At 37.2% G+C, this 15,153-nt stretch overlaps 1 protein-coding gene across 1 annotated transcript in view; it reads left to right on the top strand.

The window, feature by feature from the left end:
* Positions 1 to 15,153, top strand: part of LOC122747767 (basic proline-rich protein-like) — a 34,463-nt gene that overhangs the window by 325 nt on the left and 18,985 nt on the right. The window contains exon 2 of the mRNA XM_043993612.1: positions 1 to 56. This exon is cut by the window's left edge and continues 50 nt beyond it. Within this exon, the coding sequence (XP_043849547.1) occupies positions 1 to 56 (56 nt within the window). The remainder of the gene's footprint in view (positions 57 to 15,153) is intronic.

The raw sequence follows: 15,153 nt of genomic DNA on the forward strand, positions 1-15,153 counted from the left end.
GGCCGAGTTTCCGGGACGTGGGCTTCAGTGAATGCGATGCTCTGGGGTCGCCGTTTGTAGGAGACTTTCATCGCTAGTTTCTTCTATTGACTTAACCTACTTCTGATGTGCCTGAGTGTGACCGAGCCTCTGTCAGAGTGGGCTCTGGACCAGTTTCTTTAGAACAGCAGCTCTCAGTAAACACATCAACACTTGGCTCATTTACACAGTCGTTTCCATGTTGGTGTCAATATTTTGTTTTACAGAGAGCATAATTCCCCAAATTGGCAACTTCGCCGCGGAGACCTAGCCGGTTAGCGATTCCCTAGCGTGACGTTCCATCTCATGTCTCCCTGCCTTTGTAGGAATGATCCCGCACGTCTAAAATGACGTACCTTCCTCACTAGTGACTCAGACTCTTTAAGCTTCCTTGTAGGCACAGTTCAGGCATCACATTCTACACGCTTCCGGTTTCCCTGAATTCTTAGACCTCCCTTCTTTATATTGAAATTACTTTGTATATTGTAGTTTGTCCTTCACCTATAGACTTTATGTCTACTTACCTGTGTGTATTTCCTCCCAGTAGAATGGTAGTAAATCCCTTGAAATCAGGGACTACTTCAATATTTATCTCTGTATCTTTGGAACCTATCATAGTGCCTTGTATACAATGGGTGCTTAATAAATGTGCACAAAATAAATTCACATATCACTCATACCTAGTTAGTTACAGCATTTGTTGTGTTGGATATTCGAGCTCTTAAACATTAACCAAATGGGCTCTACTGTGAAAGCACCTTAGTCAAACTTGGATCCCACATATAAAGTTATAAGAATTGAACAACTCTCCAGAGGTCATTCTCTCCATCCTCTTCCCACTTCTTGAACTTTAGGGTTGAATTAGCATTTTGTAAATTAGATTTCAGGAAAGAAAATTTGTGTGCATCCTTTTTACTTTTGGCCGGACAGGGTCAGAAAACCAAAAATCAATTAATAAGAAATCAAATTGCCCTATTATTATAAATTGCTGAGGGAATCCTTGTAATCATCCATATTAGTTGTTTAAAAGGTTGGCCTAGAAAAGGATGAAGCAGCATTATTTACTGGGAGCATGCTGACACAGGCATTATTATACTAAGCCTCAACAAAGACCAAGTTTTAGAGAAATATGGGTCCCAGTGAAAATATCTGACCAGTATATAATCCAGAGGTTGGAGAAAATTTTAGAAACCACACTTTTTCAGAACTGTCATGTCAAAAGTAGAAGTGGTGTGAAAATGAAGCTTTATTGTCTATAAAAACAGGAGTAGAGAATACAGAGTCTGGTAGGTGAAGCTGTCATTGCCTTCAATACTAATAACCTTAGCAATATTCTGAACCCACTTCTGGTCACCATTACATGAGAGTTATGGTCTTCTTAGAATTGATAGAGCCACCAAAGCTCTTGGAGGGCAGGGGCCATCTTTCTTTTTCTTTCTGTTAGGCACTTAGTACCATAAAGCTTGTTGGTACTTACTGACAAAGGGTTGAAAAATAAGACCTATGAAGAAAGGTTGAAAAAACTGGGATTCTGGAGAAGGGAATAGTGGAAGGTGATTTTTGTATTGATAAAAGGATATTATGGGAGGGAGTAATGGGGCCATGGCCAACTGCTCTCCATATGTACTCCTCCACAACAGAAGGAAACAACCATATACTCTACCATGGAAATTAATGTAAGGCATGCTATCACTAACTGGGGCAGCTAGGTGGTGCAGTGGATAGAATGCAGGGCCTGGAGTCAGGAAGACTCCTCTTCCAGAGTTCAAATCTGGGCTCAGCCACTTACTGGTTGTGTGACCCTGGACAAGTCACTTAACTCTGTTTGCCTCAGTTTCTTCATCTGCTAAAATGAGCTGGAGAAGGAAATGGCAAGTATCTTTGCCAAGAAAACCCCAAATGGGGTCATAAAAGTCAGACATGGCTGAAGACAACTGAAGAACACAGTAAATGCTGTAACGAACTAGGTATGAGTTTGTAAGTAGAACGCTATAGAGATTTATTATTCCCTCCTAAGCACTAAGATTGAAATTTGGGTAGTTGTCAACAAATTGAATGTTATTGCCTTGGGTTTGGTTATAGACCGTTTAGGCTTTCTGTAAGGAAGGATAATTGAAAGAGTGTAGATGAACAAAAAAATTCAGGTAACTATGCTTTTTCTTTAAAATACTTAACTCTTTCTTTAAATTCTTTAACTCTAGGAAACTGCACTATTACTTTGAATCATCTTTAAGTGTTAAGTATGCAATATAGAAAAAGATTTAAAGAAATTTGAATACCTGGATACAAGTTAACTACTTTGCTCACTGCATTCCAACTGTTATCAATTACTACTTCCTTTCCGTTATTCATCCAAAATTTCTCCTTAGGGTCAGAAGACTTCCTGTTGGCATGATTGAAATTTTAAACTAAGCTTATTGCTCCACTTACTTTGGGAGTCAAAAAAGTGGTTAACTAGTTTGCTGATAACTTTATCAAAGACAAGTATTAATTACTCTTGAGGACCTTATTTTTCTTTGAATGCTCTCTGCTCTTATTTCTTCTCTGCACTTCTTTTTTGCAAAGATACCTTTTCCCCCCATAGGTTTTGTTTGCATGTATAGCCAAAAGAATACCCTTGCCATATACCCAGTCCTTTATTTGCACCTAATTAGGGGGTTACAGGAGAGCTCTTGATATCTCTTCTAATTAGGAGAATATTCCCTTGGCAACCAAATCAATTACTCCTTCCAGTATATAAGGTACTGTATTTCACATTGAATAACTAAAGATTATTCTTTAATTAGCCTAGTAATTCTTAGCTGTTATAGGTTTGGGAACTCTGGATTTCTACAAAATATTTCTTGGAGTGAAATCCTTCTTTTCAAATCTCTAAAAATGTACTCAAATAGTACTGAGAATGGATCTGTGGTCTCACTGATATCCATTACACCAGCGAACATAAAGATCAGGAAGCATCCCTGGCTGCCGTCCGCTGTAACTCTTTTCCATGTCCTGCAAATTCACCACAGAAGGTCCATTCATATCAGGAGGTCCTCTGATGTTATGAAACCAATGGAGCTGTGGGCTATGGCTAGCTCTCATCGTGAGTGCAGCCTGTTTTCTTCTTTACACATACACTTCTTTGATGACAATCTTTATACCACTTCACCTATGCAGTTCCTTGTTTGTAAGGTATTTTATCTTGCTCATGCCCATCAGCTGTGTCTTCATTACCCTTTGGGAAATCCTCTGTTTCAATTCTTCTGAGACCATAGTGTCCTACAATTTTTAAACATACAACATCACTAGAATGATATTCCTATTAACAAGTGGGTTTTCTCTTCCAAAGGTAAATAAGGCCTCTCTCCTTCTCTTGTTCAATTTCCCCCCCCCTATATATGTGTTTTTATATATGTGTGTATATGTATACACACATATGTATAGGCTTAGAGAGAATAAGCATTTTTTAAACACCGACTGTGCTAGGCACTTTGCCAAGAGCTTTAAGAATATTTTCTATTTGATCCTCAGTACAACTCAGGTAGGTGCTATTATTATCCTCATTTTACTGTTGAGGAAGCTGAGGCAGACAATGGTTAAGTGCTTAAGCCCAGGGTCCTACAGCTAATAAATTTATGAGGCTGGATTTGACTTCAATTCTTCCTGAATCCGGGCCTAGTGCTTTATCCACTGCAGCACCTAGCTGCCTATACACACAAACACACACAGACACAGACACAGATAAACACTCCTAAGCATGTGGTCTCTAGGATGGCTGTTCAGTTCCATGGGAAGCTGACACATTCCTGGGTGAGATGTGTCAATTCATACCCCTATGGCCCATTTCATCTTCCCTATAATTTTCAGGATCAAAGTGCTCCTCCCTGGCCACCACTCCAAGATGTGTATTGTCTACAGGGCAGAGACTATCTTCACTTTTGTATTTGTATTCTCAGTCCTCAGCACATAGTGAATGCTTAATAAGTACTTTTTCAATCTTTCTTTCATTTTTTAATCCTCTTCATTTTTCTTCCATGGATAGTTAGGCTAAACTCCGAAGAGTGATTATAGATCTCATTTAGGAGGCTCTTCATTGTTCCAGGGACTGATCTAATCAGCACAATATCATCTTCAAACAGGAGTATCTGGAAGACCTCCATCCATGTGAATACTTTCTTGACATGGACTGGATCCTCTCTATGGGGTTGGTGAACAACTCTGGTGAGCACATGTCTTTGTTTCTTAACCCTTGCTTAATATTAATATCTAGAGTATCATTGGAACAAGGTTATCTCCATGGTACTATCTTTCAAGGAATCTTATATAATTTTAATATATGTGTAAGTGACACATCATTGAAGGAGACCCTTTAAGGTAGCATTTATCTCTTCTGCATCAAATCCTTTTTCTATAGTCAAGATGCACAATAAACACAATGGGTCTAGTATTTTCTATATCTTTGGGCCAATTTTATGATGGTAAAGATGTGTTTAATTGGGAAATATTGCTTCTGAAAACCTTACTGTTCCCTTCTGATACCCTCAACAAAGTTGCCATACATATGTATGTGTGTCTATATATATACTTTTTCTGAATACACACACATATACATATATGCTCACATGCAATACACACATGTGTGTATGAACAATAAATTATTCTCATAAAATTGAATATAAGTGGGAATTGGAGTTATTATGGAGTTGGTAGTAATTGATCTTAGTTGCTTTTTTGGTAATAAGGTTTGAAATTCTTCTAGGCCTTTGGTATCTTCCTTTCATTCATATAGCTTGAACAACCTCTCAGAACACTCTGAATGGTGTTACCTACAGCACAAATGTTCTCTGTGTATACTTCATGTGGCCTACCTTGTTTTCTCACCTTTCTTTTGTTTTGCAGTGCAATTTCTCTTTCTATGAACACATTTAGGACTGTGATGCTACAATCCAAATGTAGGGGTTCCATTGTCCTTACCCCCCAAATTAATTAATTCCTGTTACTTTTTTTTTTTTTTTTTGCAGGGCAATGGGGGTTAAGTGACTTGCCCAGGGTCACACAGCTAGTAAGTGTTAAGTGTCTGAGGCCGGATTTGAACTCAGGTACTCCTGAATCCAGGGCTGGTGCTTTATCCATTGGGCCACCGAGCCCCCATTCCTGTTACATTTTGAGTTCTAAGTTGTCTCCCTCCCTTTCTCCTAACCCTATATTAGGGAAGGCCAAAATTTGACATAGATAGTACATAATATGTACTTCCATATATCAGTTCTTTCTCTGGAGGTAGATAGCACTTTTCTTCATAAGTCCTTGATAGAACTTTCATTGTTGATATGAATGTTCATATTACTCAGAAGAGCTTAGTCACTCATAGTTAATCTTTGAATAATATTGCTGTTACTGTATACAACGTTCTCTTGATTCTGCTCGTTTCACTCTTCACTATTTCATGAGTCTTTCCATGTTTTTCTTTCTTTCTTTTTTTTTTTAGAATAAGATAGTAGTTTATTTAGAGGAAGGGGAAGGGAAGGGAAACCATGAAAGAAATCCTTGGATTTCTCATGGGGAGAAAGGCACAGAGCTTGGCTCTGAGATACCAATCTCCCATGTTGTTCTTTCTTTCTTTTTTTTTTTTTTGCAGGGCAATGGGGGTTAAGTGACTTGCCCAGGGTCACACAGCTAGTAAGTGTCAAGTGTTTGAGGCCGGATTTGAACTCAGGTACTCCTGAATCCAGGGCCGGTGCTTTTATCCACTGCGCCACCTAGCCGCCCCCCCCCCCCATGTTTTTCTAAAATCAACAAGCTCATCATTTCTTACAGTACAGTAGTATTCCATCACACTTATATACCACAACTTATTCAGCCATTCTCCAAATGATAAGCACCCCATCAATTTCCTGTTCTTTGCCACCACAAAGGGAACTGCTATAAATATTTTAGAACATATAGGTTGTTTTTTTCCCCTTTTTTCCCTAGTCACCTTGGGAAAGAGACCTAATAGTGGTATTGCTGAGTCAAAGGGTATACACAGTTTTATAACTCTTTGGGCATCATTTCAAATTGCTCTCTGAAATGGTTGGGTCAATTCACAATTCCACCAACAGTGCATTAATGTTCCAATTTTTCCCACATCCCTTGGAGCATTTGTCACTTTCCATTTCTGTCATATCAACCAATCTGTGTGAGGTGGCACTTCACAATTGTTTTTGTTTTTGTTTTTTTTTTAAGTGAGGCAATTGGGGTTAAGTGACTTGCCCAGGGTCACACAGCTAGTTAAGTATTAAGTGTCTGAAGCCGGATTTGAACTCAGGTCCTCCTGACTCCAGGGGTGCTCTATCCACTGTGCCATCTAGCTGCCCCCACAATTGTTTTAATGTGCATTTCTTTAATCAATAATGATTTCGAGCACTTTTTTCATATGATTATATATCTTTGATTTCTTCTTCCAAAAACTGCCTATTCATATCTTTTGACTAGTTATCCATTGGGGAATGACTCATATTCTTATAAATTTGACTCAGTTCCCTATATATTTAATATGAGTCCTTTATATGAGAAATTCTATAAAATGCATCCTCCTTGCAATTTTCTGCTTTCCTTCTAATCTTATCTATATTGGTTTTATTTGTATTAAACCTTTTATAATTTAATGTAATAAAATTACCCATTTCACATGCCACAATGCTTTTTATTTCTTGTTTATTTATGAATTCTTCTCCTATCTGTAAATATGATAGGTAATATGTTCTATATTTTTCTAATTTACATATATCTTCCTTTATGTCTAGGTCATTCATCTGTTTTGACCTTATCTTGATAAATGGTGTAAGATATTGACCTATACATAGTTTCTACCAGATTGTTTTTCAACTTTCCCAGCAATTTTTACCAAATAGTGAATTCTTATTCCCAAAGCTTAGATTTTTACATTTATCAAACACAAGATTTTTATAATCATTTACTACTGTGTGTCATATAACTAAATCTATTCATCTGATGCACTATTCCATTTCTTAGCCAGTACCAGATAATTTTGATAATTATTGCCTTATGATACAGTGTAAGATCTGGTACTGCTAGATCTCCCTCTTTAACATTTTTTTCATGAATTACTTTCATATTATTGACATTTTATTCTTCCAAATTAATTTTGTTATGATTTTTTTCTAGATCAATAAAAATAATTTTTGGTAGTTTGAGTAGGATGGCACTGAATAAATAAATCAGCTTAGGTAGAATTATCATTTTTAATATGTTAGCTCAGCCCACCCATAAACAATGAATATTTCTCCAATTATTTAAATCTGACTTCATTTGCATAAAAAGTTTTTCATAATTACATTTGTATAGTTCTTGGTTTGTCTTGGCAGGTATACTTCCCAGTATTTTACATTGTATATTGCTATTTTAAATGAAATGATTCTTTTTTAAAAAAAAATAAACATTTTTATTTAAGTTTTGAGTTTCAAATTTTATCCCTCCTCCCCTCCCTCCTCTCACCACTTCTTGAGGTGGTAAGCAATCAGATGTGGGTTATATATATGCAATTAAGTAAAATTACCATATTAGTAATTTTGTATAAGAAAACTTGAATAAAAGAAAAAATGGAAGTGAAAAATAGAATGATTCAGTCTGTGTTCAATTAATATGAATTCTTTCTTTGAAGGTGGATAGTCTGCTTTATCATTAGTCCTTTGGCATTGTCTTGGATCATTGCAGTGCTGAGAATAGTTAATTCATCCACAGTTCTTCATCAAACAATGTTGCCGTCTCTGTGCACAGCATTCTGCTGGTTCTGCTCACTTCACTATACAACACTTCATACCAGTCTTTTCAGGCCTTTCTGAAATAAAAAAATAATTCTTACTATCTTTTCTTGCTGGGTTTTTTTGATGACATATAGAAATGTTGATTTATGTGGGTTTGTTTTATACCTATTTATATAGCTATTTTTATACCTACTTTGTTCATACTTCTTTGCTAAACTTATTGTTTCAACTATTTTTAGTTGAATCTCTAAGATTTTCCAAGTATCCCATCATATCATCTGCAAAACGTGACAGTTATATTTCTTTATTGCCCAGTCTGATTCCTTTAATATATTTTTATTCTCTTGGTGCTATTGCTAACATTTCTAGTACAATATTGAATAATACTGTTGAGGATGAGCATCTTTATTTCACTTCTGGTCTTAATGGCAAGGCTTCTACCTTATCCCTATTACAGATAACACTTTCTGGTGGTTTTAGGTAGATGTTTCTTATCATTTTAAGGAAAAATCTATTTATACCCAAGCTTTACATAGATGTTTTGACTTCATTGTCTTCTTCTAAGTTTGAACCCTGAATAATAGTCTGCTCTAAGTTTTATAGAAGCAACATTTGTTTTAAAAATTGGGTGCTTTGAGGAGAGTAGAGGACTACGAAGAGGGAGAAAAGCTTTCTCTGCAGCAGGGTTAAATCATAGCTTTTTTTCGGACTGCTTTTCAAAAAGAGCTGAACTCTTGCCTGTTGGAATAATCAACTATTTCAGGCAAATTTGTCATTGTTGTTCAGTTGTTATTTTTTTAGTCGTGGTAATTCTTCATGACCCCATTTGGGGTTTTCTTGGCAAAGATCCTGGAGTGGTTTGCCATTTCCTTTTCCAGGTCATTTTATAGATGAGGAAACTGAGGCAAACAGGGTTAAATGACTTGCCCAGGGCCATACAGCTAGTAAGTGTCTGAGGCCACATTTGAACTCATGAAGATGAGTCTTACTGATTGCAAGCCCACTGCCCCACTTAGTTACCTATGTTTCAGTCAAAATACTATTGAAATAACATTAACAATAGCAAACTTTTTATGGAACATTTTCAAAATGCTTCACATATATTATCTAATTTGATTTCATTTGAAAAACTATAGATGAGCCACTATGCTATCAGAGGGACTTCCCAATCATGACGCAAGCAAGTGTGACCCTTTGCTGTGTGCTAGGTGCTATATTCCCCACAAAAGTATTTTCTTCAGTTGGCTCTAGTCTTTGGAACCAGGTATTAAGGGCTATTTTATGGGTTCCTTTGGTAACCATCCTTATGCAGCCACACAAATTTCTCACTGTAATGAACACAAGTTGATCAACCAGAATTAACCATTTTAGTTCATCACATGCTTCCCTTTGCCTAAAGGGTAGCAAGGTGCAGTGGATAGGTCATTGAGTTTGGAGTCAGGAGTAATGGACATATGTCATAGGGGCAAATTTAGGATTGACTTTAGAAAAAAAAAACACACCTTCCTAACAATGAGAGCAGTCCAGCAGTAGAGTAGGTTTCCATAAGAGGTGGAAGGTTATCCTTTTTTTGAGTTGTTCAAGTAGAGATGTTTATTTGTCAGGTATATTTAGTGTGGATTATTTTTAAATATGAAGTGAACTGGATGTCTCTTCCACCTGTAAATATTGTGATTTAGTAAATTTCTTCTTATATACTAGCTTTATGATGATGACTCTCAGAACTCCAGTTTCTTCATCTGTAAGAAGGGTGTAATAACAGCACTTGTCTTACAAACTTGTGAAGAACCAATGAAAGGAAGTGTGTGAAGCACTTTATAAACCTTTTAAAAGGGTCATCTGTCACTATCAATAGCTTTGATTTCTTCCTTAGAAAATGCCTTGACCATTTATCAACTGGCTCTTATTCTTACAAATTTGGATCATTTCCTTATATATCTTTTTGTGTGTGTGTGTGTGTGTGTGTGTGTGTGTGTGTGTGTGTGTGTGTGTGTGTGAGGCAATTGGGGTTAAGTGACTTGCCCAGGGTCACACAGCTAGTAAGTGTTAAGTGTCTGAGGCCGGATTGGAACTCAGGTACTCCTGACTCCAGGGCTGGTGCTCTATCCACTGCGTCACCTAGCTGCCCCCATTTCCTTGTATATCTTAAAATGAGAATTTATCAGAGAAACTTGCTGTAAAGCTTCCTCCTCCCCCAAGCTACCTGCTTTCCTTCTAATTTTATCTGCATTGATTTTGTTGGGGTTCAAAATTTTAATTTTATTAATAAAAACTGAATATTTGATGATCTTTATCCTTTGTTTGGTTATGAAATGTTCCCCTATCCATTAATCTGAAAGTTAATATCTGTATGTCTGTCATCCTATAAAACTAAGTCATCTATCCATTTGAAACTCAACATAAATAAAAACAAAAAGCCCCCCAAAAGTCCCCCAAACCCCACCACCATAGTATTCACATAGTATTTGGTGTGAGATGGTGACCTAATTTCTGTCAGACTGTTTCTAGTTTTCCCAAGTTTTTGTTGAATAATAAGTTGGAGACTTTGGGTTTATCAAACACTAGGATATTGTTTGCTTTTCTGTGTGGTATACTAAATCTGTCCCACTCGCTGACTTCTCTATTTCGTAACTAGTACCAACTTGTTTTGATTACTATGGCTTTGTAGTATAGTATACTTGGGACTTCCTACTTTTTAAAAAAAAGTATTTCTCTTGAGATTCTTGACTTTTGTTCTTCCAGATGAATTTTGCTAGTTTGTAGTTTGATTGGCATGACACTAAAGATAGCATTGTCATTTTTCTTATATTTTCTTGGCCTATTCATGAGCAATTAATATTTCTCTAATTATTTAGACTTGCCCTTATGTGAAATTCAACCTACTCATAGCCATACGATAAATCCTCCACATCACTAATAATAAGAGAAATATAAATGAAAGCAACTCTGAGATTCTATCACATACCCATAATTTTGATAAAGTTGACAAAGAAAAATGACAAATATTGTAGGTACCATGGGAAAACAGGCACATTAATGTATTGTTGATATAACTATGTATTGGTAGCAATATATTCAAAATATTTATAGCATATCTTTTTGTAGTGGCACGGAACTGGAAACTAAAGGAATGCCCATGAATAGGGGAATGGCTAAACAACTTATGGTATACAAATGTAGTAAATAGCATAATAAAAAATGATAAAAAGGATGGTTTTAGAGAACCTTCAACATACTTGTATGAACTGGTACAATGTGAATTAAACAGAACCAGGAGAAAAAGGAGGAGGAGGAAGAAGAGGAGAATAAGAAGAATGAGGAGGAGGAGGAGAGGGAGGAGAAGAGGAAGGAAAAGAAGGATGATGATGATGATCAGGACAACAACAACTATGTAAAGGCAACAAACTTTGCAAGGTTTAAAAACTCTGCTTCATGCAATGGCTAACACAATTCCAGAAGACCAGTGATGAAGCATACTACCTGCCTCTTGATAAAGAGGTGATGGAATCAGGATACAGAATGAAACATTTTTTTTTGTAGATGGTCAATAAGGGAATTTGTTTTGTGTCACTATGTATATTTGTTATAAGGATTTGGGGTTTCTTTTGTTTCATTAGAGAGGAGGAGGTGAGGAGAAAGAATAGCTTTTTGTTTGAAAACTATTACATTTTAAAATTTGTAAATCTGAGTTATTTGTATTTGTAAATCTGAGTTACTATTATTACTACTATTAACCAATAGCATTAACCAATAGCTGACAGCTATCTGACAGAATTATGCAATGTTTCACACCCATGGTACCTCATATCTTAAAAAAAAGGAGACAGGTACATTTTTTCATCTCTTCTTCAGGGACAAGCTTGGTCATTCTGATCACTCCATGTTGAGTTTCTTTGTAGCTGTTCTTTTAATTTATGTTGTAGTCATTGTGTATATCATTCTCTGGGTTCTGCTTAGCTTCACTCAACAATAGTATTTCCCAGTTTCTTTAAGATTGTCCCTTTCATCATTTCTTATGGCACAATAGTATTCTATTACATTCATATACCATAATTTGTTCAGTCATTCTTCAGCTGATGGGGTAGTCCCTTTACTTTCTAGTTCTTTGCCACCACAAAAAGAAATACTATGTATATTTTTGTACATATGGGTCTTTTTACTCTTACTTTGATCTCTTTGATCTTTTTTTTACTCTTACTTTGACCTAGCCTCCCTATGCACTCTGAATTCATCACACCCATCATCTCTTATGGTACAATAATATTCCATTATATCCAAGCACCACAGTTTGTTTAGCTGTTTGCTACATATGCTTTAGTTCTAACTCTCATTGCTCCATTGCCCAGTTTCCACCAGAAACAGGATGCCCACTGTTAGCTAGCTATTAAACACCCCACAACCCCACATCTTCTGGAGGTATCCCAGAGCCCCACCCCACTCTGATTTTTTGAACCCATTGCCTTCTTGGGTGGGCGTCATCTACCCTACCCCCTTTCTCCAAAGTCCTCATAATCTTGCCTTCTACCTTGTTATTTCCCCTGACAGAACCTAAGAACTAACTAGACTTACTTGTGTCTCCAGAGCCTGGCATAGTGCCTAGCACATAGTAGGTAATTAATAAATACTTTTTGGCTGAGTAATTTATTCAGACACAAACATTTAAAGTGAACTTAATTATGGTTACATTACCCACTTCATTGCATTGTACAAAGAACACTTTGTAAATCTTAAAGTGCTATGGAAACAAGAGGTATTATTCCTAATACTGGAAGCTCTTTGGAGTGATCTGCACATTGTAGTTAAGGAAAGTAACAGGTATGAGAAAAAAGAACTGTATTACTTCTGAATATGTTTGTTCTCCCCAAAGAGATGCCAGTATGATATGGAAGGGATTGAATCTGTGACCTTCCTTTGACTCTGTGCAACCCCTTTAGCCCTCGTTATTCTCTTCCCTCCAACTCTATTTCTACCTTTATCACCACTGACTATCCTCTGAGCAACTTATCTATAATCTTCTTCAGTCAGCCTGGAGGCCTATGATCCTTTACTTGGAGATTTTTTTTAAAAAAGAAGAAAAGTCAGTCCCTTCCTTTCTTTCTTGCTTCTCTCCATTCTTTCTTTCTGCTTTCCATCAGCACCTTCATCTGCCTTGAAGGACCTGGTATCTGGCACTTCCCTTGACCAGACAATGCCAGCCTCTCTTTGCAAATGTAGCTATGCCTCCCTACCTCAACTCCTTCCCAGTTCTGGAAACACATAAACAAAACTTCTAGTGGTAGATAACTCTCCTCCAGCAACCAAAGAGACGTTCCTTTAAGTTTATATTTTAATAAACTAAAGTAATGACAAACTAATTTACTAATTATTATTAAAGTAATAATAAACTAAGTAATGACAAATTTTTTTTCAGGGCAATTGCTATGCCTTCTATGGCATGTTTTAAAGTTGTTAGCTAACTTCCTAACAAGTTGGGCTCATATAATGTCATAGAATATATAAAACTAAGATGAAACAAACAAACAAAACAACTTTCTGTATGATCTTGGACAAGATCACATCACTTTTCTGGACTCCAATTTCCTCATCAGTAAAATGCGGGTGTTGGACTTGAATGATTTTTATAAGGTATCTTCCCCTCTAATATTTATAATTTGTTTACTTGAGCTAAACTGAGCAAATATAGAAACAATGATTTTAAAGGATTTGACATGATGGTTGTTTCCAAGCATTTGAAGATAATGTAGATGAAGGATTAGTTTTTTTCTGTTTGGCCACAACCAAGAGCTTAATTCACTTTTTTTTTTTTTTTTTGGCGGGGCTATGGGGGGTTAAGTGACTTGCCCAGGGTTGCACAGCTAGTAAGTGTCAAGTGTCTGAGACCAGATTTGAACTCAGGAACTCCTGACTCCAGGGCCGGTGCTCTATCCACTGCACCACCTAGCTGTCCCTTAATTGACTTTTTTTTTTTTTTAGTGAGGCAATTGAGGTTAAGTGACTTGCCCAGGGTCACACAGCTAGTAAGTGTTAAGTGTCTGAGGCCAGATTTGAACTCAGGTACTCCTGACTCCAGGGCCGGTGCTTTATCCACTGTGCCACCTAGCCGCCCTTAATTGACTTCATTTGAGTCTTTCCATGTTTTGCTGTATTCTTCATGTAGTGAGTATGCTTTGTTGCACTTTCCTAGAGCAGACCTCCTACATCATGCCTTTGGGGAGAGGAGTACACTCATAAGGCTTGGGTTCTAGGTTACACTGAGAGTTTTATGGCTATCTCCCTTCTATTCCATTGTCATGAGCCCCACCCCCCACTAGTGTTGTTTCCCCCACTGTTAGACATCAGTGTCTAGCAGCCCAGTTCTATTTGTCCTCTTAACATCAATTAGTTTTTACAAAGACATATTGATTTCCAAGATGTAACAAGAACAAATGTATGGCTATTTCATCTTCTTTTCTTTTTATTTATTTATTTATTTTTTGGTGAGGCAATTGGGGTTACATGACTTGCCCAGGGTCGCACAGCTAGTAAGTGTCAAGTGTCTGAGACCAGATTTGAACTCAGGAACTCCTGACTCCAGGGCCGGTGCTCTATCCACTGCACCACCTAGCTGTCCCTTAATTGACTTTTTTTTTTTTTTTAGTGAGGCAATTGAGGTTAAGTGACTTGCCCAGGGTCACACAGCTAGTAAGTGTTAAGTGTCTGAGGCCAGATTTGAACTCAGGTACTCCTGACTCCAGGGCCGGTGCTTTATCCACTGTGCCACCTAGCCGCCCTTAATTGACTTCATTTGAGTCTTTCCATGTTTTGCTGTATTCTTCATGTAGTGAGTATGCTTTGTTGCACTTTCCTAGAGCAGACCTCCTACATCATGCCTTTGGGGAGAGGAGTACACTCATAAGGCTTGGGTTCTAGGTTACACTGAGAGTTTTATGGCTATCTCCCCTCTATTCCATTGTCATGAGCCCCACCCCCCACTAGTGTTGTTTCCCCCACTGTTAGACATCAGTGTCTAGCAGCCCAGTTCTATTTGTCCTCTTAACATCAATTAGTTTTTACAAAGACATATTGATTTCCAAGATGTAACAAGAACAAATGTATGGCTATTTCATCTTCTTTTCTTTTTATTTATTTATTTATTTTTTGGTGAGGCAATTGGGGTTACATGACTTGCCCAGGGTCACACAGCTAGTAAGTGTCAAGTGTCTGAGGCCATATTTGAACTCAGGTCCTCCTGAATTCAGGGCTGGTGCTTCATCCACTGTGCAACCTAGCTGCCCCCTCCCTCATTACTTCTTTTTTTGTTTGTTTTTTTGTGGGGCAATGAGGGTTAAGTGACTTGCCCAGGGTCACACAGCTAATAAGTGTCAAGTGTCTGAGGCGGAATTTGAACTCA

Source organism: Dromiciops gliroides, chromosome 3, assembly GCF_019393635.1.
Source record: "Dromiciops gliroides isolate mDroGli1 chromosome 3, mDroGli1.pri, whole genome shotgun sequence".
NCBI lineage: Eukaryota > Metazoa > Chordata > Mammalia > Microbiotheria > Microbiotheriidae > Dromiciops > Dromiciops gliroides.